At 38.5% G+C, this 27,142-nt stretch overlaps 1 protein-coding gene across 1 annotated transcript in view; it reads right to left on the bottom strand.

Annotated features, from left to right (window-relative positions):
• nbeab (neurobeachin b) overlaps window positions 1-27,142 on the bottom strand; it is a 203,748-nt gene that overhangs the window by 35,504 nt on the left and 141,102 nt on the right. The window contains exons 41-44 of the mRNA XM_055028191.1: window positions 8,214-8,331; window positions 8,031-8,133; window positions 6,772-6,887; window positions 3,341-3,453 (exon numbers count right to left, since the gene is read on the bottom strand). Of these exons, the coding sequence (XP_054884166.1) occupies window positions 3,341-3,453; window positions 6,772-6,887; window positions 8,031-8,133; window positions 8,214-8,331 (450 nt within the window). The remainder of the gene's footprint in view (window positions 1-3,340; window positions 3,454-6,771; window positions 6,888-8,030; window positions 8,134-8,213; window positions 8,332-27,142) is intronic.

The raw sequence follows: 27,142 nt of genomic DNA, 5'->3' as shown, positions 1-27,142 counted from the left end.
TGCTTCTTTCTGCTTTCTTTTGCAATTAAATCTTCATCGCATCATTTAACAACTATGAGGAAACTTCTCTTCATCTATCTTAGACTTGTCACTCCATCAAGAAATAATCATTAGAATCAAATGACACACTTCGCTGCATAAATATTTCTGACATACAAATATGCAGAAGTTTGGCCCTGAGGCACAGCGATGAAATGTTCAATAACACTGCTTACAGCTCACTGAATGCCCAACCAGCAGGTAATTGTGGGTGTGTACAGGTTTGGGAGGATATCATTGACAGAGGCAAACCTGGAGCATTTTAAACAATGGTGTCCGCCCAGGGACAATCAGTCACAAATGAGAAGCACCTTTCAGGTATGAGTAATCTGTGGGAAAGTGTGCAATGTGCAATTCTAGCGTGAGATTTTATTGTAAACGTGAAGTGTTATAAAGAGTCAGTAGAAGACAAAAATGAAGACACTTGCTTATTTCTTCAGCATCTATGTTCTGACTGCAAAGTTCTTATTTTAAAGTATAAAAACTGTAATTCCAGAACAAGTAGATGACAAGCAACATGTTTTGTGTATCAGCATCAGACTTTTAATATAAAGATATCTTTGCCCAGATTTCCATCTGCCTGCTGATTAAATACTACTCCAGTAATTAACCAGCTGACATCAACTCAGGGCTTCGACAAGAAGCAGAATGGCTGAAATAAGTGCTCCAAACTCTCATGTTTGAAAGTCAGCTTCCAGCCATTTTTCAAAGTCTATTTGCTTCAGTGATGATGTCATTAGCAGAACTAACAGTATTTAAGCATTTCATTCAGGTGTGTTGAGGACTTCTACAAATGTAAGACAGGTATCAGTGTTTTAGACCCCTGAACTAAAGTATCACATCAAAATTTGACATAAGGATTTAAAATAATACTACTAGACTTAGTGATACAAGTATGGGAGATCTTGATCAACTGGGGAGCAAGAATGCTACATTTGTTACATCTTCAGCTGGTGCTGTATGTTTTCACACTGCACTGTGTTAAATGAACCACACACTCTCCTGTGATGGAGTTGCATCAAGAACCAGTGAAGGAAACAGTGAAAACTTCTGAAGAAAAAAAGAGCGCAACTTCCTTCTTCACAAAAATTGACTGAAAATCCAATTTTAGTGATTTTGGGATTTCCTTTCTGTCTTTGGAAACAGGTTTTGTTTTGGTTGTATTTAATCAGAATGCCCTGCAGCATGGCCTGCTTTCTACTTTAGTTGTGGTCTCTGGTCCACTTAGCATTCACATATGCATTGAAACTTCACCAGAGTTTACGTCATCCAAACCATGACCTAGATTTTTAGGCGGACCAAAGTTCACTATTGTGGTCCACATCAGAGTTCAAACAATTGGACTTTCTAAGCAAATGAACTCGTTCGACTAAAGTGGATTAAACATAGCGATGTTTAACACAGACATCACCTTCTTAAAGTAAAAGCACATGCACTGGAAATCTATCTGAAGAAGACACTCAGTCTAACTATACAATGAACAGGTCTCCAGAGACAGCACCACTACTGCTAATCCATAATGGAACAAAAGAGCAGACCAAGAAGAGAGGACACGAGCGGAGGCCTCTGTCCTCCTCTGCAACAGTATCAGTGAACTTTTGGAGGAATAAGCCCCAGGGTTCCAAGGACAACTGTCAGGAGACATGGTCTGTGAACTCATGCTAATGAAGGCAGCTCAGGCCTGTAAACAGCATGGGAGGATGTCACTGGAATACATTACAATAAATAACTGTCTCCCCAGGGCAGCTGGGTTGCATGTGGCTCAGCTCTGCTCAACCACCCTCAAACACACATCCATATACACACACATGCGGCGGCGTTCTCAGTCCACCTGGGACACCCAACAGGTAAAGATGAAAGTTGCTGAGTTGACCACAGCAAGCTAAGAACCCTGCTGTAGCTCAAAATGTTCTGGGTTGATGAAATTGAGATTGTTAAATTTATCAACTTTTTAGTTGCTTCTCTTTTTTTGAAGTTGATGACTGTTGAATGAAAACCTAATAACCTAAGTGATGCAAACTGTAAAGAAGTGAGACTGTAAAACTTGGCTCCAAGCTAGAACAGTGGTGCTTCAAGGGAAACGAGAGGGGATACGGCAGCACTGAAGTGAGTGAGAGCGCTCAGACAGGAATGCGACTGTTTTCAGGTCAGTGAGCAGCAGCGTGCAAGAGCGAGATATAGAGACAGAAAGGGGGTAGAAAACCAGTAAACCGGGCCATGGTTCTTGGTAGAGTGATCTGCTGCCTTCTCCCCTTCAGTTACAGAAAACGTTGAAATTTATTTATCAGGGCTGCAGGGCATCAGTCATATTGTGTCTGGGCTCCTGTAACTGGATAGCATTAGTAAGGATCCTGTTATTACACAGATTTATGCGCTTTGTAATTGTCAGCGTTCACTGCAACACATCCTTCTATTTATCCATCAATAATGTATCTATCCTCCTGCTTTCTCAAGTGAGAGTTAACACCAAACTTATCCTCAGAAGAGCTATCTGAGGCGATTTACGTTTGGGAAGGGATTTAAATGTCTCAGCTTAATATACACCAGACTTTGCTACGTGCAGAAAATTGTCTGCAATAGAAGAAATTCAAAATGACTGCCAAAGTCAAAGAGCAGCACTTTTTTAAATAATTAATTTGGGCAAAGTCTAAAATTTAACTATTCGGACAAGAGGAAACTGTCATGGCTGGCATACGACAAATACAGCTGTCTGGAAACATAAATCATAATATCTGTGTAGCACTGAGGCAAAAGAGTAATAATTTGGAGATACTTTGTTTCTGCAGGACTCAGTCAACTCACCATCACTATTAGACCCATAATATACAGCTAAAGTGGATTTTACTAGAGTGCTGTTGCAGTATATTTATCTTTCACGTTCATGCAGTTATTAAATGTTAATAGTCGTTTTTTACAAGTTAGAAAAATTGCAAAACTGTACCCTTTTTACAGAAGTGTTCTTTTGTCTAAGTGCAGCTTTTTCTTTAGCATCTGAAAAATTATGATAGTCACCATGTTCGTGTACTGAAAATAACTGAGATATAGTTATTAGTGCCACATCCAATTCCTGTTTAAATGGTCATAAAATGTAGACATTAAATATTCCTTTTTGTTAAGATTTTTATAGGCCTCTTCTTCTAACACCCAAGTTTAGAAAGTGAAGTGGTCTTCTGACACATAGACCATAATATTTTTTGCAATTTAAATCTAAATAAGCATATCCCCAATCAACAAGGCATTTTCATGCCTTGTACCTTTTATGTAAAAGATTTTAAGTTGCATGGCCAAAAGGTCCTCATACCTTGGAGAGATCTCTGAAGTTCCCTGGAAGGGTCAAGTCCAGCTCCTCTGAGTCATAGTTGGTGAGAACCCAGGGGAAGACTGGGTACTGGTTCAGGTCATTATATGTCCTCCCTAGGCACAGTTGGCAGACAAAAATCTGTGAGTGATGACAGACTGAAAGAAAAACAAAGGGTGGAGTGTAGGGTATATGTGGGGCTTTGTGTGGAAAAGTATGCAACACCACCCTGATCTCAGCTCTTTATTAAACGGATTTCCTTCCGTTCTTCTATAACGTATCCGTACCTCTTGAACATGTTCACATAAGCACATAAGTGGATGCTAACGTGATTTTCAAAATGTTTATCTAATAAAAAATCTCACAGATTTAGTGTGTATTATTTTATCATTTCCTTTGACTCTCCTATGCAAATCCAGGACTACAAACTGAGTTCAGAAATCCCCTGATTTAAAAAATATAATCTGACTCTGGGTAATATTATTTTAGTGTAAATACAGCTGTTCTGTGACATTGCCTCAAAACTTTAATAATGATTAGCAAACAAACAGCAACATGAAGACAATGGATCACACACAGTTCAGGGGTCATGTGGAGAAAAAGTGTGTGCAAATTTTGATTAGAAAATAATATCCTAAGCAGAATTTATGTTCAATTCAGTTCACTGTTCAATTCATCAACCTAAGACTAAGACATCCTAAGTCTTTTTTTTTTCATCTATTTTATAACTTTATAAAACTTTGTGTTGGTCTGTCACATAGGATTTCAAGATTATGCTATGGACATTTTGTCTGCAATGTAAGAAAATGTGAAAAGGTTGAAGTGGTGTTGCAAGGCACTGTAAACCATAAAATGTGAGAATGTTTTCTTTGTTTCCCATGACAGGAGCTGCTGAGTGTGAGTTGTCAATAAAAGGTTAAAGTCACATGACGCCTGTCTGCAAGTTGAGCAGTTGTAATTGCAGAGCTACAGAATCTAGCTACTAAATATCTTTGATGTCATTTCAGTGTTGAATGGCTGATTTGCTGGATGTCAGCTTCCTTTATGTTCAATAAAAGGAGAAAATATTTTCAGAGGGAAAACATGTGTCAAGAACTCATGGGGAAAATTAACAGTAAATTCAGCATTGTCAGTCCTGCTTTAGGTTGAAATAAATTTTAGATTAAAAAAAGAGAAAAGAAGCAGGCAGTAGAAATAGAAAACAGTGGCTGTGACTCAGTGGGGAAGATTAGTCGTCTGATAACTAGAAAGGTTTAGGCTGATTCCAGCTTTTCCTTTTTCAGATGCCTACCAACTGGTAGTGTGAACAGGTAAATGCTTCTTGAATTAGCAAAATAACTTTTTCTAGACTGAGAAGCTGAAACAACATGAAATCAGGGCAACCATCTCAAAGGTTTTCTATTTTTGTGAACTATTGCTTTGACTGCTTGTAAATGTTTTCCTGCCAAAATACATAAACTTTGTGAATAAGATGTTTACTAGAATCAGCATCACATAGTAGATTATTTGTTTAAATAAACAAATGAATGTGATTTGATCCTCAACATCACTGACTGCGTGTGACCTCAACCATAACAGCTTCTATGTCTTAACATTCTTCTTATGAATGGATGCATCAAATCAAAAAAAATTTCAAAAATTGTTTTAGCATTCTAAAAACTGTTCGCAACTTATTGTTGGTGCTGATCACATACAATTCAGGAATTCTAAGTACCAGAGACTGACGGCCACATTTAGCACTATTAGTCCCCTCACAAAATTAATCTGTGAGCTTTTGTGCTGGACTTACATATTTCTAATAATCAAACAAATGTTTAAATCAGGCTGAAGACAACATTAAGAGACAGACTCTTTCCAAGCCAATCAAGTCCTATGTCCTATAAAGTCCTATAAAAATACAACTACTTCTATAATAATTCATAAATTAACTATATGTAGCCAAATATGTATATTTCTTACAGATTGTCTCAACTATTTTAAAATGATCTCCCTGTCTCTAAGGGACACCCGATTCTTTTTCATAAACTGCATGTGAAAAATAAATCATAATTAGGGGGTTATATATACATTTCTTTTTTGTGAATAATAAGAATGTATTTAATGGAAAAAGATTGAGCAGAAAATCAGATAAAACAGCCAATGTAAAAAAAAAAAAAATCAAATATAATTAGATTTTTATTGTCCTACTCTTGTCCTCAAAATCAATACATTTGTGTACATTCGACAAAATCTTAACATTAATGCATAATTTATATTTATGATTCAAAGTTAGAATGAATTCTTTGACCATTTTCAACATGTCTTCATTAAAAAGATGTCCCTGCAAACGTTCAAAGACTTTAATGATAAGCACAAAGTATTTTAAAACTTTGTAGAGAGGCTGTGTTTTTGCAGCAAGTTCGCGAGAGATTCTAAATGTGCCAAAGCGATCCAAGTTCCTGACAGGCTAGTCACTGGGAATGTTTCTTCAGAGGAGCTAGAAAGGTTTGGGGGAAGCTAGAGAGCATAATTATCAAGGTTAATGGCACACACTGGAAAAGAAACAGCAGGCTGAGCACAGAGGATGGGGTCGGGTGTTGGTATGGTGAGACCTAGTGGTGCTGAGTCCTGAGTTAGGGTGGCAGGATGTTAATAACAGTGGAATAGTGTTTAATTAGAAGAAGTCTTCCTGTTCACGCCTCTTCCCAGCACTTCACCCTCCACCTGTCTCCCGCTCCACACTATTCTGACATATCTGGCAGCTTAGGTCATTACTAGGGATTTTTAATGAATTTTGGGCATGTTTTTGTGTCTGCCTTACATCTAATTAGCTGACAATAATGTATCGACTCTCGAGCACAAGCTAAATATAAATATGCATGAATATGCAGCGACAGAGAGGATGACACCTCTCTGAGCAGAGTAGCGTGCAGTTGTTCTTGCCTTCCCTGTTAGTCTCAGTTCAGATCAGAGAGTCGACAACAGAACCTTTCAACTCTGCAGACACTCGGGTACACTTTCACAAAACCAGGCACTAATTATCCGGCAAAATTCACTGCGCCTGCTTTTGCTTCAAACGGCAGATACTCATGAACAGTGAAGTTTACTGTGTTGAGTCTATAGCCACCATGGATTTTTAAACAAATACGACATACCTGAGCCCACTTAGTGTTAGTGCTTCCAACACCACTGACACATAAAATGTATTGATCCTGCTCGCTAACTATAAAGACTTGCTGTGGAAAGATTCACACAAATAATAAATTAAAACCTAAAACTATCACAGGTCATTAAGTTTGCCTGGACAAGGAAGAAAACAAATCAGAACCTATAAATGTAACTGACGGCTCCAAAAAAACAAAATACAAAACAGATTTATTATTGCCTCCAGCTACTTTACAGTTTCAAATAAATCTCACTTGGAAAACAGGAAAGTGCTTTCATTAAAACTTTACCAGCTATGGTGTTGAGAAACGTCAGATATTCAAAGTTGGAGATTTCTCTCCTCTGCCAGCGCTGGGTCATGTTTGAGGATTTGAAAAGCTGCCGAGGGGTTGCCAGGGAGATCCGTCTAAAAACAATTAAAACAGAATTGGCGACAACATACTGTATATCCCTTTTTTTTTTTTTTTACATAGTTTTTAAAACTGTCACCATGTTTTGACAATAATAATATCTGTATTACATGAGACAAATATTCTGAAAAAAATCTAGCCTTCTCCCTGCAGTCCTACTGCCATGTGCAGGAATGCAGTTATTTTAGTCAGAAACAACCAATCAGAGTCAGGAGCACAGTTGCTGTATTGATGGGAGAGAAACATCTTACTGTTACAGAAAAACTGTTTATTTGCCATCATTGGTGGTATGCTAACTGGCATACATATGAATTTATGGTAAGTTTTGTTTTGGGGTGCTTAGTGCAGAAGAGACCAAGAGGGACTGTGTGGGATGGATATACACAAGCTAAACTGACTGCACTGAAACCCTCCTGGCTCTGATCGTTTTTTTCTGGCCGAAAGCGGTGCATTTCTGCAGGTTGCAGTAGGATCATAAGGAGAAATCAGAGGAGGACAATTTATTCAACAATTATCTGTCTCATGCTCTACTGTCACAATATGGTGACAGTTTGAACAAATATGTAGTAAAAAATAAAAAAACATCCTTTTTAAAAGTTGCATTCTGAAGCTTTTAGTAAATGAGTCAGCCACACCCTGAGTATGACTTTTGTGTTTCATGTCCACAAATTGTGAAACTGACGACAATGAACCCACAATGCCAAAAAATGAATGCAGAGTTGCATGGTCTGTAATCCATGGCATTAAGAGAAAGCAAAATATTAATTCAGATTCTGCAATGATGTCAGTTGTATTATATCCTCTGAACATGGGGCTGTTTGTTTTACAGCAGGAATTTAAAGAGCCTGTTAGCACCATGAAAGCTGAAAGCCTAAACAGAATCTGTTTCTTTTTTTTCCCTCTGTGGCCATTGGCATGGCTACATTGAGTTTTCAGTTGGAGAATTAGGTCAGTTCAGTCAGGGTCAGTGAACATCCACTTCAGTGTCTGGAGCAAAGGGACTTCAATTTAATTCAGTTGTTCCTGGCTGAATGCATACACCTCGATATCACAAAATAGCAAAAATACTATTCACTACAGATATGAATTATTATGCTAACAAGCTTTTGTTTAATTTTACTTGACATCTCTTATCCTACCTCGCTTGTGGAAGTCCATAGCTAGTGCCCACTCCTACTCGAGGGAGACAATAGACAACCTTTTTTACTGTGGCTTGGTCCGGAAAGTTGAACATGACAGACGCTGCAAGCATAAAAATACGTAATTACTGTTCAATAATTTTCGGGGGAAAAAGTAAATTGTTTATTTGGTACTTTCCTTACTTCTATTAGCCATGAAAACCTCCATTGCAGTATTCTGCAGAAGGTAGTGCCTGGAAAAGACTGCCCGAATCTCACTGAACATCCATTTGCCATGCAAACCATCTGTGTACACCAAGACCTGGGAGATGAAAGTAGAAGTTATTTATTTGAAAAAATGTGCAGAAGGTACATGTCAGACTGTTGACAGTTTTCCCAATATTACAAATTAAGTGTTTACATTGTGCATTAAACACAAATAAAAATAGTGTTTGCAAAGTCATTGTTTTTTTCAGTGAAGGTATGCAAGTACATTTAATTAACAAATAAGGTGACACACTCCCCTTTTCCTGCCTCATTTATTCCACTATTTTTCTGCACCAATGTGTTGTTTTAGAAACAATCACTCTCCAGACAACTGAACTATGACTGGTTCAAAGTGACAGAACATCAACAGTAGCTTAAATAAGCACCTATTACAAACAGTGCATCTGGAATACAAACTCTGACCCAACAAATTGCACAACAACAGACTGGTGAATATTGCCTGATCTTATCAGTCTCAATTTTCTTCTTTTTGACCATAGAGTATTCATATTCTGATTGTTACTTGCATAGAATAATGCATAATGTTCTAAATCTCAGACCACATCAAACCATTTTCTTGAACATGACAATGAGATAGCTTACTCCACTGACCTTTAGAGTTTTTTAATCCAATTGAGCACCTTTGCTAACATGTTGACACAAGTCAAGAAGGCAGATCAGGAGGGAAAAGTGGATCCAATAGAGTAGCAAAAATTAAACAAATCATGAGATTTCGTCTTCTCGGGGTACTGCAACACATAACTAGATCTAAAAGCTCTTCGACACATGCATTCACCTAAATGTAAGTGTAATACAGACTGGGATAAACAGAACAGCTCTAGTTCATTCGATTCTTATTTCAACTTGTGAAAAATATTTACAGAGACAACATAACATAACTCTAGGCAAGTTTTAACAAAAAATGCAGCTGTCAACAGATTCTCTTTCACACTTAGCTGTTGGTGTACAAAATTCAAAAAGAAGTAGTCACCAAAACAGCCCCATGGGTTAGTGACACATACATAATCAATAAAAACCATAACATGTTGAAAAAGAAAGAGCAGACAAAGAATCATTAGTGTATGCAGCACCAAAGGACAAATCGGTCCACACACAGACACACGACTCAAGTCAGATATTCTGACAGGTGAAAATGATTCCCTCACACACACCTTTCCACCTTCCCTCCATCTCACTGAACAATTCTGTACAACGGGATGAGCTGTGGAGAAGCTTCATCGGCTTCCTGGGTTAAATCACACATCGGTGCACTTCACAGACAATGAATGTGTGGAAGAATAAAGATGTGTCTGCACCACATTAGTGACTGTGTGGTGCAGACACACAGGCATGCGTGGGTGTGCGTGTGTGAGCGTGTGTGAGGTGGTGTGACTAAGGTGGAGTGGGCAGGGGAAGGAAATAAGTAACCAAGATGGTGCGCTGGGTTAGGTCTGATGCTAATGCTCATTTAAAATAGTGACAGACTGGAAGAGTGCAGCACAAGCTGGGCTGCCTTAATTTCTCCGTGGAATAGCTCATGCCCGACCTCCGTGCCACAGCCAAAATCTCTTGAGCTCAATTAAAATTGGATTAGGTGGAGATACTGAATGTACAGCACAGCATCTCTGGTGCTCTTCTACTAGCAATGCCCCTGCTTGACACCTCTGCAACCCCCTACTCAAACAGTTGTCATAGAGACAGCAGAGCCCTGAGGAGGCAGCAAGCAGAGTGGAGGAGAAACAGAGAGAGGGAGGTGATGCTGGGATGGCTACAGAGCTGCAGGCATTTTGTTGAGGGCCAGCAGCCACTTTCGTAGGGAAGGCAGCTTTTCTTTTTTCCACGTTTCATCTGCAGCCAGATGTTCTGCAGTCCTGAACACAATGCTTTACAGCAAAGCACACAGATGTGCGATCAGTAGAAGGCCACAATTTACTCACTCAAGACGCATCAAGCTGTTTGGAGACTGAATCATTTGTTGATGTCCGTAGTCTAGTCTTTATTTTGGTCTATTGTACCCTTCAATGCATTTCTACAGGATAACAATAGAGAGGCACAGTCAGACCCTACTTTAAATGTCTTTACAGCCAAAATAAGGCAAATGAATTGATCAAGCACTAACCTGACTGGTACTTCTACAAAATTTTCTTTGCACACTACTAATGTGAACAGTTTGATGCTGTGACAAAGCACAGGGCAAAAGGCTAGCTGTCAAAGAAGAGAGGCTAAAGAGGAGAAAAAAAAAGCTTATTGCAAACTGCCCAGATCAAAAAAAAAAAATGTCATAACAACAAAGCTTTGGTCTAAACTAACACGCACAGGCCTTTGTAGACTTGGGGATTTGACAAAGCCCAGCCCTCATTTTTAGAGGCCCAGCTGTAAAAAATGCCATTTAATGAACCTGTCTGCTGAAGCTGTCCCCTGCCTGTCAGAGGTGTCAGGCAGTGACAAGCGCTGGGGACGGCCGCCTCCAGTCACAGACAGGCCTGCCAGCTGGAGACTTCGGCCCCAATCTAATCACACCACCAGGAAGGGACCGGCGCTCTGCTCTTGGTCTGTCACGCTCAGTGCTGGGGGAGCAGGAAGAGGGTGGGTGAAGGGAGTCTGGTGTGGTCGACAAGCGCAGCCTTTTGTTTCCACACGGGTCCCTCAATGCAAGCTCATTAGAGGACACGAGCGCATGCGCCACTCCACCAGCTGCAAGAGGATACACCTCCATTATAACAGCCTTAAAGCAATTTAACATCTCAGTTCTCTCTTTTCGTTATTTTGCTTTTCTTACATCGATGATTTGACATACTGGCTCCATTTCAGAACTTTCCGTAAGAGAAGTAAAGAATATTGTGACAGATGAGATGAGGGCAAGCGTATTGTGACAGTGGTGCTTAGGTTTAAACTCATATATAATAACGTGCAGATGCTCAAATGGGGGACAATATGCTTATAAGCAGCAGGGTACCACTTCATGCATGGAAATAGATTCTAATCATATTTGACTTCTGAATAGCTTTTACCTCCACATTGACTGAGACACAGTGACAGATGTTATTAATAAATCTAACGAAGCAGTCTCCCTAAAACCTGATGCAATTTTCTTCCATATGGAAAGATGCAATCCCCCCCCCCTTCAGTGCATTTATACCAAAATAGGACAATAATATAATTCAGTGAGACCTCCAAGTCAGCATGACTGATATGTTTATATAAGAGTGTGGGGCACACTGACAACCTGGTACCACAGCACCTCTGCAGCATTCTTCTCAGATTTGTCTAATAGGCTTCCACTATAAAGCCTCACACAACTGCACAGTCCCAGGCGGCCATAGAGGAACGGTGGAGTCAAAGAATAAGGGGAGGATACGGGAGGCCCGTTTCATTTTGAATGATATGACTACTCCCTCAGGAGCAAGGGGGATGGATTTCACACATGGCAATTTGGAGGATCAGCACACACCACGTGTACTGTATTCAATGGCTGACCCAGGGCAATATGGGCCAAATCTGTGAAGAGGTTGAGCAATCAGGGAATCCAAAAGGAAAAGGATGAAGCCTGGTAACAAAAAGGGCAGGGAAGAAACCTGAGTTAAGTGGAAGAACATTGAAGCCACAGAGAGTAAGGTGAGAAACAGCACAAATGTAATATCATCTAAAAAGCTTTGACGCTCAATTAAAGGTGTCAGAATAATGTTTTTCTGCATTTAAAAGAAATTTTAAAATTATTATGAGGAAGTGATGTGACACTGAATGTTTGTTTTATTTTTATGTGAATAAGTCATGTACCTTTCATTTTACTCTATTCTTAGTTATTATATTCCTTTACATTTATGTTTAATTTGCTTCGTATTTACCTTATTGTCAAAATAGACCCAACAAGCAGACACAGACTTACATTGTAATTCACTGAACATCTTCTAAGTACCACTATTAGAACTCATAGCACTATTTGAGAAGGATGGAGCTAAATGCTACAATACACCTGTCACACTGTTGTGCACCTTCCATTTTTAAGTCAAGCTGCCACATGTCGAAACGTTATGCTGCACTGCCAAACCATCTCTCACACACAAAGACCTCACCACATCGGCCTCACCACTATGCCCAAAAGGTTTATATTTTAAATTAACCTGGCCAATGCCTTTAGTGCTCTGTCTGGGCTTCCTCCCATTAAGCTGGATTTCTCCAGTTGAATTTTGAATCAGCGGACAGGAGGAGGAGTTGTGAACGACCAACAGTCAGTCTCTGTGCTTACTGAGAATTATACCTTGCCTGTAGTTTGGTAATGGCAGCAGAAAAAATGAACGAAGCTAGTCAATCTGTGTTGGTCATGCTTCCATATATTGAGCTGGTTAAGTCAGAGCCAGAGGAATAAATAAGATATTTTATTGCAACAAAAATGTCACGATTCCTCTCCCCATGAGGTTGTATAAAGTCCAAGCAATTTCTGAAAGCTTCATCGAGCTGATGTGTTACACACATCACGGGAAACATTAGCCACTAGGTGAAATCAGATCAAATTCAACAAAATATACGCCTCCAGCAAACAAGCATTTCTCAATAGCTAAGGATCCAGATTCTCTATAAGAAGCAAAGTGTAGAACAAGGGACTCTTTTGAAGACAAATTACACTGAATGTACCTCTGTTTTCAGAAGGAAAATTAGACAAATAAAAATATTGAAGACAGTGTCCAAAGATTAGGTACTCAACAAACACATGAAAAGCTTTTATGTTAGCAAAGGTTTGAGGAAAGCAACTCTAAATGTTACTGAAAGTAAACTGAATCTTTCTGAGAAACTTAGTGGCAACAAAATGAAACAGTTACTACATAATATTTTGCAAAGAAAGTTTGGTATAGTTTTAATTTAAGGATTATGTTCTTTGAAAAAAAAGTAGGACACAGTGATGTTTTCTTGTTTTGTCAAACAACTCAGGTGTGCCCACGCACTGTGAAATAAAAGTAGTATGTGACTGTTTAAATTCACAAAGCCATGCGGAGAAAAATCTTAACTGTGTGACCAAAGACATGCCCAAATCTGCACTTTTATTTACACTTTAATCCCTTTACACCCTGCAAAGATTTATAATGTATGCCTAAACATCAAAGCTCTTTCTCATCTGATTCTCACTTAATGTGACAACTGTTGTGATGTGTAGAAATGAAAATATGGAAAAGATTTCCCCAGATTTCCACTTGGTTCCTCTCTGAAGGGCCCGTATCTCAACTTCAATAATGTAGCAGGCTCCTAATGCAGGTATTGGAGGAAAACAAGATACAGATTTGCATAATCAGTGTCACTATATATTTGGGTGGTAGCTGGAGTGTGGCAAGATGACACAGCTCTAGTGCTCTAGAAAGACCAGTGGGATAAAGGAGATGAATATGCATTAAATATACTGACAGTTCACTGCCCCAAATGTCCAGCCAGGTTTGTCAATAACATTCATGTCAAGGATAGTATTTCACGCACATTAGCAAACCCTGCAGCTCTGTCCTCAAAGCTGCCATGGTAGGACGGGTGGGAGGAGCGGTGCTAATATGCAATCACCTTAAAAAAATAAAGATTCTGTGGATGTAAGACTTTAATGTCCTAAAATATGCCAGAAAAAAAATCCAAACAGGACTTAAACTCGGGTTTCTTGTTGATATGAAGTCTGGCATTAAGCTCTGTGATTTAAAAAAAAGAAGAAATCTGAGAGGTGAGAAGAAGCAAAAAATAATTCTAAAATAACTACACCGTATACAAAGTTGCACTTTGTGTGTTATCATTTATTTAGAGATTATATTTGGCTTATAAATAGCATATGTATACACTGTTTTTGCACTATGAAGTAATGCATTTTATAAACTTCACAAAACTTTTGCACATTGACATGAACAATCAAACTGCAGAACGTATGTTTTAATTTCTATATAAGCATTAAAGACCAAAAAACAAAGTTACAAAACTGTTTTTTTTAATCAACTGATTTTAAAGTGTAAATGCAAACAGTTTTTATATTTTGTCACATATCTGTAATCTCTGACATTAATTTTATTGGAAGTTGCATTATTGACCAGCAGAACATAATGCATAATTTTAAAATAAAAGAAAAATTATACATAGTCTTCAACATTTTTTATAAATAAAGATCTTAAAAGTGTGACCTGAATTTTTGTTTGTCTATATTGATGCTCACTAAATACAACAGAGTGCAGCCAACTGCCAATACATGTTAACAGAATTAATAAACAGAGATTGAATTCCACTTTTCAATTTCACACCGAAATGGGCAAAGAAGCTAATCAGAGTTATAGGAAGATGGATAGAGTAAGTGCAGGCAATCCTGAAAGAAAACCTGTCTGTGACAGCAAAAGACCTGGACTGAGGCAGAGACTCACCCTGCATCAGGACAACGAACCTAATTATACAGCCAGAGCTGCAACGTGATGCTTTAGATTAGAGGATATTAATTTGCCAGAGTGGTCCAATCAAAGTTCACGCCTAAATCCAGTTGAGAATGTGTAGCAAGACTTGAAAGATTTGTTCACATAAAATTGGCCTTTAGCTATTTTGCAAGGTATTTTCAGACATTCTTTGGAATTTGCATCTTTAGGAAATAAAAGTTGTTCAGATCAATGGAATAATTTGCACATTTTCATTTGAAAAATAACAGACATAGCATACCGTTTCCACTTCACACATTGTATGTGTTGGTCTATCAAGAGTCTATCAAGAGTTGTAATAATAATGTGACAACAATAAAAAACTGAAGCAGCACAAGGGCTAGTGTTTTTTCAAGACATTGTGTGTAGTCACACAAGAAAATATTATTAAGTGGTTACTCTCTCAAAAAAGCAACAATGCAAATACAGTGCATGTGCTACTTTGGTCATTTCTGTTGCAGTACCAGTTGTCTTTTACTTTGGACAAAAATGTTCAGAAAGTACATTGTAAAACTGTTTCAGAGCAGAATTGCACCAAATTCAAGTGAAACTAAACACCCTTTGCATAAGTGTTATGATATCAAACATTTTTTAAAATAAAGTTTCACATTTTTGTGGGAAATCAAACAAAAGAACTGACTAACAAACAACAACGTGGCAAAAATACATGTTAAGTACACCCTCCAGATAAACGGCTTGAGGATGCCATTTCCAAGCAGTTTTAGCGAAGGAATTCCATCATTTAGTCTTGAGGTTTGTTTTTTTTTTGCCAGAAAGCTTTTCCTAATGGGATACATTCAGCGACTTGTCAGCCTTAAGATGACTGAAATCTTCCTGGCCTGAGAACTAGCTTCCTCTTGCTGCTGCTAAAACTGCCAAGCTGATCATTTTAAATCCCACTTTTTCTTTCTCTTTTTTTAACGTCATGTGTGGGCATTAAATAGCAAACGGACAGAGAAGGAGAGAAAGAATGAGATGAGGATGGAGAGGCAGAGAGGAGGAGAGGGCCAGAAAGAGCAAGTGGTTAGACAAGTAGGCCTGATGAGCAATGAGCGCCTCACTCGTCTTCAATTAATCTTGTCTCTCAACCTTTTGGTTGGACGCCTCTTTGGAACCAAGGTAATAATGACACCCTCATCCATTATCCTTTTTATCCTTGTTATTCAGAGGGAATTGCCTAATAACATGTTACAGATTTGTCCTCCTTCGTATAATTCTGTATGTCATTCGCAGTATATCATCAGGAAAACACACATCGCCCTTTCTACTGGGCACAGTTTGAAGATTATAGTGGGTGACACCTTCGGGATGCAGCCAGAATCTGAAGCATTTTTTTTTTTCCACGCATAGAGTGGAATTACCTAGACTTATCTGTCACTGCCAAAAGCACAACAAGCCATTCAGGGCCAAAGGAAAGGTGGAACAGGTTCTTATCGGCTTCTCTGAAGAAGAGGGCTTGTAAATGTATGCTAATGAGAGCCTTTTGTCATAAAGGCTCAACCCTGTAGGCTGAACAGGGTTCGGATTATAATCTGGTTGGTGAGTGTGCTAAATAATTTGCACTTTATCCTCATGTAATTATATAGCTGAAATCATTTTATTAATGCTAATGCTACTATCTAAGGCAGCGCCTTAACTGTGTCTGTGGTTCTTACCATTGCATTCCTAGATGTCATACATTTGACCTTGCATGAGACTAAGCAATGTGCATGTAATATTTGAGTTGTCATATGCTACCCTTTGCCATCTTTCATTAATTAAAAAAAAAGCAAATATGGCAACCAGAGGAACTAGCACATGTAAAACAGGTTAAACACTTTAGTACAGCCAAAAAAAAAAAAGATGGAAAATAATGGGAAAATGAAGAGAAGGGGTGTAAGAGTGGGATTCACTACGTTTTTGAGGTCTCGCTTGTAGTCCAGTGGGACTCCAAGCCCTCTTGCGTGGCTGCCAAATCCAGCAGCTTCACACAAGCTGCTTGGTGTGCTGTAATTTGACTAATTATACTGGATTAAAGCATATTAATGCAATCTGTTTTCTACAGGGTCACTGACCCAACGAGTATGTGCACTGTTGGCTTCCACAATGTTAATTTAAAAGCAGACAAAGAAAATATGCTTTTCCTGATAGAAAAAAAAAAAAACTATATATTTCACAGCAGCATTCATAGCCATCAGCACTACATGTTGTGGTCAAATTGTTTGCCTTCTTTTCCCAATCTTTAGAGTAGCTTTATAAATGTCAAGCTTTAGAGGTTCTGATTTTCTTTAATTCAGCTAAACATATGGAAAGATCATAAGGAGACGTCAATGTGTTGACAACAAATAGGCAAAAAAATTTTCTTAATTTTTAAATATTTCTTATACATTGTGATTTTAGGAAATCACAATGTATCGTAATAATTACGAGCCCTGGACATGAAGGTGATCTTGACAATAAATGTCTCTGTTTGAGGCTTTTATTTTGCAGCAAAATTTGGAAAAGCAAATCTTGAGTTGCTATGTTGTGTCGATAGGGTCAACTAAAAGATTGTTCACATGGACTTGCTGGAAACATTTTGTTATATTAGCACTGAAAGTGCTACCACAACTCTAATATTTTGTGTAGAAGTATTTGGGGAACAAGAAAAAGAAACAATGACAAAAATTACAGAAATAGTAATGACTATAAAGTTAAAACATGCTTTCTATTGGCACCAAACTGAAGGCTCAGTGTGAGCTACATTCTTATTCAAATCACACTATGTCAATAAATCACTACACAGTATTGAAAATTCTATACTGAACTGATATTCTTCAGAATAAGTTGGTTTACAAAATATTCTGGTTGTCATGAAGTGAAAAGTCCGTTTTTACACTCTTCTTCTACATCAAGAGTCTTAGAATTAGGTAAGCATGAGCTGAATTATTTTTGCCTTTTGTAACTGTGTTTGTGTGAAAGTTTTACTCTTTTTTTGTGAAAATAAAAATGTGGATCTGAAAATGATGCTAAAATTGTTCATTCCTTCTTGTAAACACGATTTTGTACATCTTGTTTCATAAGGCGAATGTGTGGTTAGACCCCTTAAAAAGAAAGAGGTGAAATGAGGCATAATATATGTGTGTTTTAACAAGAACTCTCCCAATTGCACTAAATGAATTTGAATGTCCCAGAATGGAGAGGTGGCTTCAGTGTTGCATTCCTTTGCCTTGAACACAGTGTAACAATGGTCCTAAACCAGGCTTTATAAAGACAGAATACCAAAGAGGCTTACTGCCTTAGTTTCATGAAACATTTAGGCAAAAGTTTCAAAGGCTAAAGATGATAAAAGAAGGTAAGCCTGAAAATGGGCTCTGGGATCCAGAGCCCTTATTGTACAGAAGTCACATCAAATTAATACTGAGGGCCATTTGCAGCCTTTCTTCTCTTGAGCTTTTCAGAACGGATTAAGCTATGAAAACTCAGAAATTACTAAAGCACCTATTAGGCATTATGCTCACCCTTTCTTCTTTTTCTCTTTGAAAGTCATTGAACGTGCTTCACATCACTCGCACCACTATTCATGCTGTTTCTATACTTTAAAAGAGACCCAGTCTAAGAAATATGTCCTGCAAGATGCATGGTTTTATCAGCGTTACAAGAAACCCTTTATAAGCACGGAAACCACTGGGTCAACATTTTATGCTTTTAAGAGACTGAAATGTCTCATTGTTTTATCTTGGAGTGGCAATATGCTGACACACAAGTGAAAGTCCTTCATTACCAGAGTTGTTTTCCTCACTCAATACCTCTTCAAAGAAATGCAGGGGGCACATAAATTGTAATTACGATTCTTAACAGGATTCAAGAGAGCCAAACGATAGCACTTGCGAACCAGGTCGTGTGGAGTTAAATGGCTGTCAGATGCTGAAAGTGGAGCAGCATGCGAACAAACTCACAAAGGCTTCGTGGGTTCTTTTCTTGGACCCTCCTTCCCACTTTCCTTCCAACAGCAGGATTAAAGCTCAAATATATAGCATTTGGGCATGTTTACACACACTCAAGCCTTGATGGTAGTCACCCTGTTACACAAGTGTTCATTTTAGTGGTCAAGAATAAAAACAGTGCTCACTGTCGAATGTTCTGATTGAAAAAGGGGAAACAGAGACGCATACATTTTTATACTGATTTAAAAAAATAAAGACTATTCTAAAAAACACAGGATAAAAAAATGAATGAGACAACACCAATGCAGCTTAAAGGTAACACAAAGGAGTCAGGAGGGCAAAGATCAGGTAATTGCTACCACCTGAGAAGCCAATGTCCAGTTATCCAGCACCCCAGCCTTGAGGTTTACAGGAAGTCATCATCTGTCTCATTCACAGGTGTGAATGCGGAAAATGTCAGTGTTTCGACGTTTTGAAACAAATAAATCCATAAAACTAATGGCTTCATTTATGGAAATGACAGAGAAATATGTGCAGTTCAAAGGGAAAACAATTGTGTGTTGTAAATTTGTCAGGTGTCAACCAGTGTTTATAAACTACAACAAGTTAGTGGATTTTAATATTTGCAGCCCTTTTCAGTCTAACACAGCAAATTAGTCAAGTTTTCCACAACTTTACCCATAATAAGATGCCTCCTTAATGAAGCACAACCTGATACATTAGAACTATATTGTTATTAGTTATGAAGAATGCTGAATTAGAGGCACAAAGATTATTTGCTCAGTCAGCCCTTGAAAACAAGTTTTAACAAGTAAATTCAATTACGAGTGATTTATCACTTCAAATGGAGGCACTTCTGTAGGAATATTAGGCGAAGAGAAGCTAGTGTGAGCAACGTGACGATTCTCAGGAAGACTGAGAGGCGCAATAAGGTCACTGAGTTATCTGTGGAGCATATTATGCAGAAGCACACTGACAGACCATTTACAACCACCTCACTTGGCCCAAACATTTTCAAACACCACAACAAGGCACAAGACCCTTCAATACATATCGAAGTGCACAGGCTTTCCATCTGGACCTCTAGGACATTCAACCCGGTCATTTTTCCCAGTCTCAGTCTTAAAGAAACCAATATAGAGCGTGAAGTTCCAATGCACGACCCTTATTAAACTTCTAATTGGATTGAAAGCTAAGGGGGGTGGAGGGAATACACATTATTCATTCAGTCAAGATTTTCTTTTACATCGCTCCCAATAGTTTGCCTCCTTAACAATAACATTCAAAATCATGTCAGTGAATACAAAAAAAAAAAAAAACTGGAACCAGATTTTTCAAAGATGGGAGAGTGGACAAACCCTTTTTCACCTTTTCATTTAAGGGAAAGGGACTATTTGATTTTCACAGGGTGCCTGTGACAGGCTGAAACAAAGCCTGGCGCTAACCATTGTAAAGCCTTTCACTGCTGTAATGGTTTTAAAACGGCTACAAGCAGGGTCCTTTTCAGTGGTGACCAGGCTTCCCACTTCTCAACTTATCCAAAGCAAACTGTGCTTTAAGCGGGAATTCTTATTTCTGAGCACAAGCGAATGAATCACCAAGTTCAGACCAAAGTCTGAAAGCATTAGTCCTCAGGAGTTCCCAACACATTTACACTGATTATAGAGAATAAATACTTCCATAGCACCAACATTCATCAAGTTAATTATAAAAAACAGCGTAATGATGATAATTACAATAATATCTCATTAAAAAAAGGAATAAGAGGCAGGGGAGAATTAATAGCAGACAGGTGTACAACACACCGCAATTACTGAACCTGAAATTAGTTCATTGCCTCAAGGCAAACAGAAAGGAGAGGGAGGGGTTTGCGTGCGTGTGTGTGTGTGTGTGTGTGTGTGTGTGGATGTGTGGGTTGTGGGGGGGCTGGTTTCAGGGCTGTGAGCAGGTCTGATAGAGAGAGGCTCACTGACAAAAAAGGAATTGAAATGAGCAAACAAAAATGTCTTAAATGTGTAAATTAGAGAGAAAAATAAGAGGGAAAAGCTGCTTTTCCCTGCAGACTGGTGCCTTAGATGAGAAGGGAGCAGCGAAACGTGATCAAGGGGAGCCGTGGAGCGGTGCGGCAGACGTCAAGATGAGCACTCAGCCGGCGAGTGGCAGCTTCTCCTTTTCCAGTCAATCATTCATTACAGAGCCAAGTACTGTGGAGGAGTGCCTCCTCTTTTTGACCTATCATATTACTGCCTCTGTAAACTCCTAATCCTCCCTTCGTTAGACGGTGTCAACAGCCGACATGCTCTCACCCTGTTGCCGAACTCCCCGCTCAGACACATCCAAAGCCCTGCCAAGACCACAGAACTGACACTAATAAAATCATTTGAAATTTAACAAGGTAGAACGGCACAACTTCATCCGTTTCTGCGCTACTTTCATCCACCTTTTTGGCATGTTTTTCTTAATCATTAAGAAAATATTCCGGAAGCTCCCTTCATAATAACTTAACAAATTCTCTTTTTTTTTTTTCCCCCCCCAGCGCCAGTTTCAGGCCCAGTTCACTGAGAACCACCAGGAAAGTCACGACATTCACTCTTGAATGTTTCATCGGCTGGCCTGGGAGGCCTGTTTTATATGCCTCCAGGCTGTTCATGAGCAGGAGAAAGCCTGGAGGCAGGAACCTGCGCATCAGCACTTCTCTGCCCATCATGACTCTTTCATGGGGACCCAGCCTCCTGAAATTCTCTAATAGAGCCCAGTGAGATGACAACTATAATGAGTCCAACAGATGAAAGCCCAGCAGGACAAAGCAACATTCAGATCCATCTCCACACAAACACTTCGGAGCAACAGTCTGAGGCTCCCTGTGTGAGCGTTTTATTGAGGTAAACAAAAACACTGGATTTAGAATGATGGAACCAAAGGAAGCATCTGTATTTTGGCAGAACTGTAAAAAGTAGATGTGGACATGCTTAAGATGTCAACAGAAAACAATTGAATAAAAATAAATATTTGATATATTGGCTTTCCTGGTGAATTGTGAGACTTGGGTTGTGGTTATTTCACCTCTTCATGATTATATACTTTTATAGATTTAATGTATGAAATTGAGCAGTCTGACATGATACATCAAACATTAAATATTATCCTAAGATAGCAATTCTGTCCGCCAGGGGAGACTTTATACCCAACAATTTAATGTAATTTTCTATAATCTATTCAAGGTCTGCTGTGAAAAAAATTTGACTATGTGACTGTAATAACTAATATCTACCAGCAGTAGCTTAATACAGTTTGATCTGTTGCAATAATTTACAATATTTCAGAGACGTTAACAAGTCAAATAAAATCAGAACCAAAATAATAGTCAACTAGGGTCCAACAAATTAGAGGTACAAATAGGCAAAAGTGCTAATTAATCTTTAGCCTTTACCGTTACTTATTCAGAATCAAAAACAGTCAAGTTTGTCCACACAAGCAGAAAATTTTACTTCGATTTTGCTTTTCTCTCAGTAAAGATATTTAAAATATGAACATATAACTTGTTCGTTGTGAAAAAAAGTTTGGTTAAATGACTGTTTATAGATTCTATGATACGTTTATTGAAGTTTCTTTGGTTTAATTAAGAGTCTTAATCAATCATATTTTATTGGAGTTGAAGCAAAAAGGGACAAATGTCAACTCAGTGGTTAGAAATTGGGAAATAATTGGGAAATTGGCAATGGGGTGAGTGGACACAGAGCATGATACATTATTTTTATTTTTAAATGATTTGAAACCAATAATCACAACTCTACATGCATTTATTAAGCTGGAACAAGATGCATGGATATACAGAGAAAACAGCAGAAGAAATAAAATTCATCAATGGATATTAAAAATGTTTTTTTTTTGTTTTGTTTTGTTTTTTAACAGGGTCAGAATATTAGCTTACTGTTACCAGGAGGTAGATATGGCAATATGGAAAGGCAGCTCTAATTTAAATTGGTTTACAATATGAGATTGCCTCAAAAAACATCTGAACGTAACAGAAAGCTATGGGCTATGTTTATGAACTTCCCATCTGAATGACTTACAGCTGCTTTTGTGATCTGAGCTGATGCTAAAGCATCTGACCCTAATGGGAACATCTATGTAAATTTATGTGATAAAGTTTCACACTTACCACATGACATGTTTTGAAGAATGATAATTACCATAAAAAAATGAGCAATTGGCACCATACCCCGCGTGTCCCACTTTTTCGGTGAGAATGATGGAAATAAGGTGGGCTGGATATGATTGTGACACATACTCTGCACTCCACAATGTGTGGCTCTGCTAGTAACGGGCTAATATTCAGCACAGCTCACCACAAGCAGAACTAATGAAAGTAGACAAAATGTCTCTGCTGCCATCTTTGTCTAGCATCCGCTCAGGGTGAGCCTTCCTCTTTCCCTCCTCTCCTTTTCACCTCCCCTCTCTCCCCTCCGCTTTTGAAGGGAGGGTGACAGCAGCATAAAATGGTGGCGAGCAAATGTGGCTTCCATGTGACAGCAGTGGTGGGGGAGACGGGCCAGACCGTGGCCAGCACAATCAGCTGTGCATGGCTGTTGCTTTGAACAAGTTGGATGGTCGCCATGGGAAGACTAGGGCAAAGCTTATGAGACGCTAGTGGTTACAAACAAAAGCAGCTCACTATCAAACGGAAAACAAGCTCACTAACTCCTGCTGAAAACTAGATGTTAAATATAGTAAACATGGGCTTTATGGAGGAGTATTGCTTTCTGACTTCTTTGTTGTTATATTGACATGGTTAAGTTATATTTTCCTAAAAACAAGAATCTAATTCATACTAATCGGGACAATCTTGGCTGGAACCTGTAACTTAGCACTTTAAAAATGATCATAAGATCGTATATAACAAAAAGGTTGACACTTAAATAAACTTTAAAGTTCTCAATGCTGGCAAAAAGGAACGACTCCCTTCTTCCAGCAATTAAGAGTTAAGCCATTCAGCGTGTTATTAGTTAACCCTAACCTCAGACGATGATGAAGCAGGGGCGTAAATCACACAGTGAAACAAGACAGACTCCAGCGATTCATTAATGGAAATGATCTGTCAATATGCTGGAGTCAATTCACACGTGTCAGCTGGGCTCAGATCACAATGGCCCAGCCAACTTATGAACTCCCCGCACCACTCCAGCGAGTCCATAAAACAACTGGCAACGCCGTTGGGGAGCACCCTGAGACACCACCCCGTTGCAAAGACCACCAGATGACACAGATGGGGCAAAACCAAACAAAGACGAGACTCCCTTTGTACAGAGAGGGACCCCTTTCAAAAGCCATTCATGCAACAAATTGGGGAAAGCTGGCCATGAAGCACTCCGGGTTTGCTCTTTTATTAGCATGAACCTTACGTCACAGTAAGTGAAATCAGATTTATGGCCTTTGTTACAAAGCAGTTTAATGAAAAGAAGTTAATAATAGTTTGGTTCTGTTACCCAAAATATGATTGCTTTAGAGAAGCACCGATACACATTTCTAAAAACACACACACATACATATATATATATATATATATATATATATATATATATATATATATATATATATATATATATATATATATATATTATATATATATATATCATAAGTAAATTCCTCTAAAGGGTTTAAAAAAGTGATAAAATATATTTGGTTCATTTTTTTGTGTTGAACTGACATTCACAGACGCAGTGATTTCTTACAGACCTACACACCTTTGAGACGCCTTACAGGCTGACGGACTGTGGCTTTAAACAGCATCAAGCTGTTTTATTTTTAAAGTCATCTCTCCAGTTGTGGAGGTTTACTTCCATGTAGGTCAATAAAAAATGTGCACACAAGCTTTTGCTTGTTAAGCCCCTTGCACTTTCTTTTCTCCTCCAGTCTCAGCTGCACTCTCACACTGCTGCAGCAATCTGCATAGAGAGACATTTGTCATCATTAGCCCTGCACTGACAGTTGGCACCCCGCACCTCAGATCTCCAAGACTGGCAATTATGAACCCTTCATCCCTTATTTAGGCAACATCACCTACTTTTGTTGCAAATTTCCCCCCCCCCAAAAAAAAAAAAAAAAAAAACATTTTGTTACTGACTGCGCAAATGTTAACAAAACCCTCCAAATTCTTTAATTTACTTTGTTGCCTTAATAAACTCCCAATGTTGGATCAAATCAGATGCAGGTAAGAAATGCGTCCGATCGACCTGAGAACTGAAATTATTCATCAGGAATAAGTGCTGCAGAGAGGTCTGAATATGAGCATCAAGGGGTCAGTGGGCAGATGATTACAGCGCCCACTTATACAATGGAGACATTTTGAAATTAAGATTAATCACTTTGCAACTGTTTGATTGCTTTCAGCAATGAGAATTGTGAAAAACCTTGAAAAGGAACACAAACTGTAACATTAAATATTATAAAAAGGAAAGTAAATAAATAGAATAATTCTCACAAAACCATCAAGATCATTTTTAACCTTAAAACAAGAAACTTCACACTTTAGATGAAACAACAACAACAGAAAGTCCAGAGCTTAATGTTGTAATAATAGAAAAGTTGAAAGGCAGCAACCTTAACCTCAATGGGATTTTTCCACCCAATGCAGAAGAAGCTGCTTTAAGTGCCAAGTTTTTCTTTTTTTGTGTGATGGCTCCAAATATTCTCTGGATTGTTACATTGACAAACAATACAAAATTGTACTCATGCTAAATTCATGCAAATGCATGCATGTAATCTATCACCAGGCTGACAAGCGTACCATATTGCAGAGAGGAGGGGTGAAGGGCCAAATGAAAATTAGACAATCAATTAAGTTTTAAATGTATTTAATAAAACGGTTCTTTTGTTAATTTCTTTAATGAAAAGTAAAATTATAAAATGTATTTATTTTGCTGAAGCACACACACAAGTTTTAGAAGAGTGGCTATAGAGGTGAATACCAGAGGATCTGAGAGAACTTCCAGCCAAGTGGTGTCAGGAAACTGGCTTCCCGACTTAAACAAATGAGTTTGCAAATACACAACAGCAGAGAAGGAAATAAATGAATGGGCAAAATCTGAAGGGGGTCCCCATTGAGGCTCCAGGCTCAAAAATTAGCTGGCCTCCTACAGAGATACCATATTGCATGGAATAATAATGCTTTATTAATACAATTCTCTCCGACAATCTCATAAACACAATTACAGACAATTGTGTCAAAGGTAGAAATCCCATGAGTGCATTATTTTTCACAGCTTGAATTTCAGTAGTGTCACATCTCTAAATTGCCTACTTTTTAAGTTTGATTCATGCAGAAATATATTTTAGATTTTTTTTACATCCATTTGGACTAATCTTCACATTAGTTTCGTAGCTCTGTTGAATGATCTTAAGTGGCTTGAAAGACCCACAGCAGTTTAATGGAAAAACATGGGATGGACATTATTTGTTCTTCTGTAATAGGATTAATAAAATTACGAGAGATCATCTGTAATGGATATTTTTAAGATTGCTGAGGAGATGACATAATCCAGAGAATTAGTTCAAATTTCTTCCAGCAGAGCATTACTGACATCGCTGTTGGATGCTGTTGTTACAGAGGAAACGAATTAAGGATGTCCTCCAGATAGTCATTTTGATACAATTTTGTCTAATTAATATAGATAAATCCCAAGAGGTCATGGATCATATTGGTTAATTTCAACACTTAATATACAGTATACTCTTTAGCAATGACATTGTTGTACATTACTGCTCAGCAGCAGAAAAATACAAAACTAAAAGTCAAAGTAGTCATCATCAAAAGGTATTTGAGTCATAAGACAAACAGAACTTAGTTCTACTTGAAGAAAATAGGAGAACAGAGAGAAAGGCTGAACAAGTGCAGAGGAATGCTCCAAAAACAAAGAGGCCTTCAAAACAGTGTCACATGGCCAGGAAGTAGAAGTCATTGTATTGATTTACACAATTGTGCGTGCATTTTGCTGGTTCAGAAACAGAAGTGCACTAATATCACAATCCCATTTGTCAAACTGGGGAGCCCCCAAAAGCCTGGCAGGACGGGACACAGAGAAACCAAGACTGCAGCGATGTAATGGTATGAGTAAGAAGCCATGAATGTCCGGAGCCAGACTTGACAACTCGAGTCATGGGACTGTGGAGCAGGTTGAGTTGCACTGGGAACCCTGCAGCCACATGGTTCAGATTAAGAGGCGATAATCTCAATGAAAATCCCCCCCAACCCCTCACCACACTTCTATCACGCATATGGATGGTCAAAGGCTGAGGTATAAATTCAATAGGTGCAACTTGACTCTGAGGTATCTGACTTAGAGCATGATAGTCTGGGAAGTGAAGCCAGTCTGGTTTCAATAAAAACCAAGTACCTGCTGAGCTACACACAGAGGAAAAGACTATTAAAGCCAGAGAGGGGAACCGGATTTTAGCTACCTCTCACTGCATGGAAACCTTCCCTATGTATCCTAAATAAATGCTGCCCATATATGTCAGTAAGAGTTGAAATGTATGACTGTGA

This window comes from Poeciliopsis prolifica, unplaced genomic scaffold, assembly GCF_027474105.1.
Source record: "Poeciliopsis prolifica strain line A6 unplaced genomic scaffold, Auburn_PproV2 SCAFFOLD004, whole genome shotgun sequence".
Classification (NCBI taxonomy): domain Eukaryota; kingdom Metazoa; phylum Chordata; class Actinopteri; order Cyprinodontiformes; family Poeciliidae; genus Poeciliopsis; species Poeciliopsis prolifica.
Note: the sequence above shows the minus strand (reverse complement) of the source record. Positions and strands in the feature narration are given on the sequence as shown.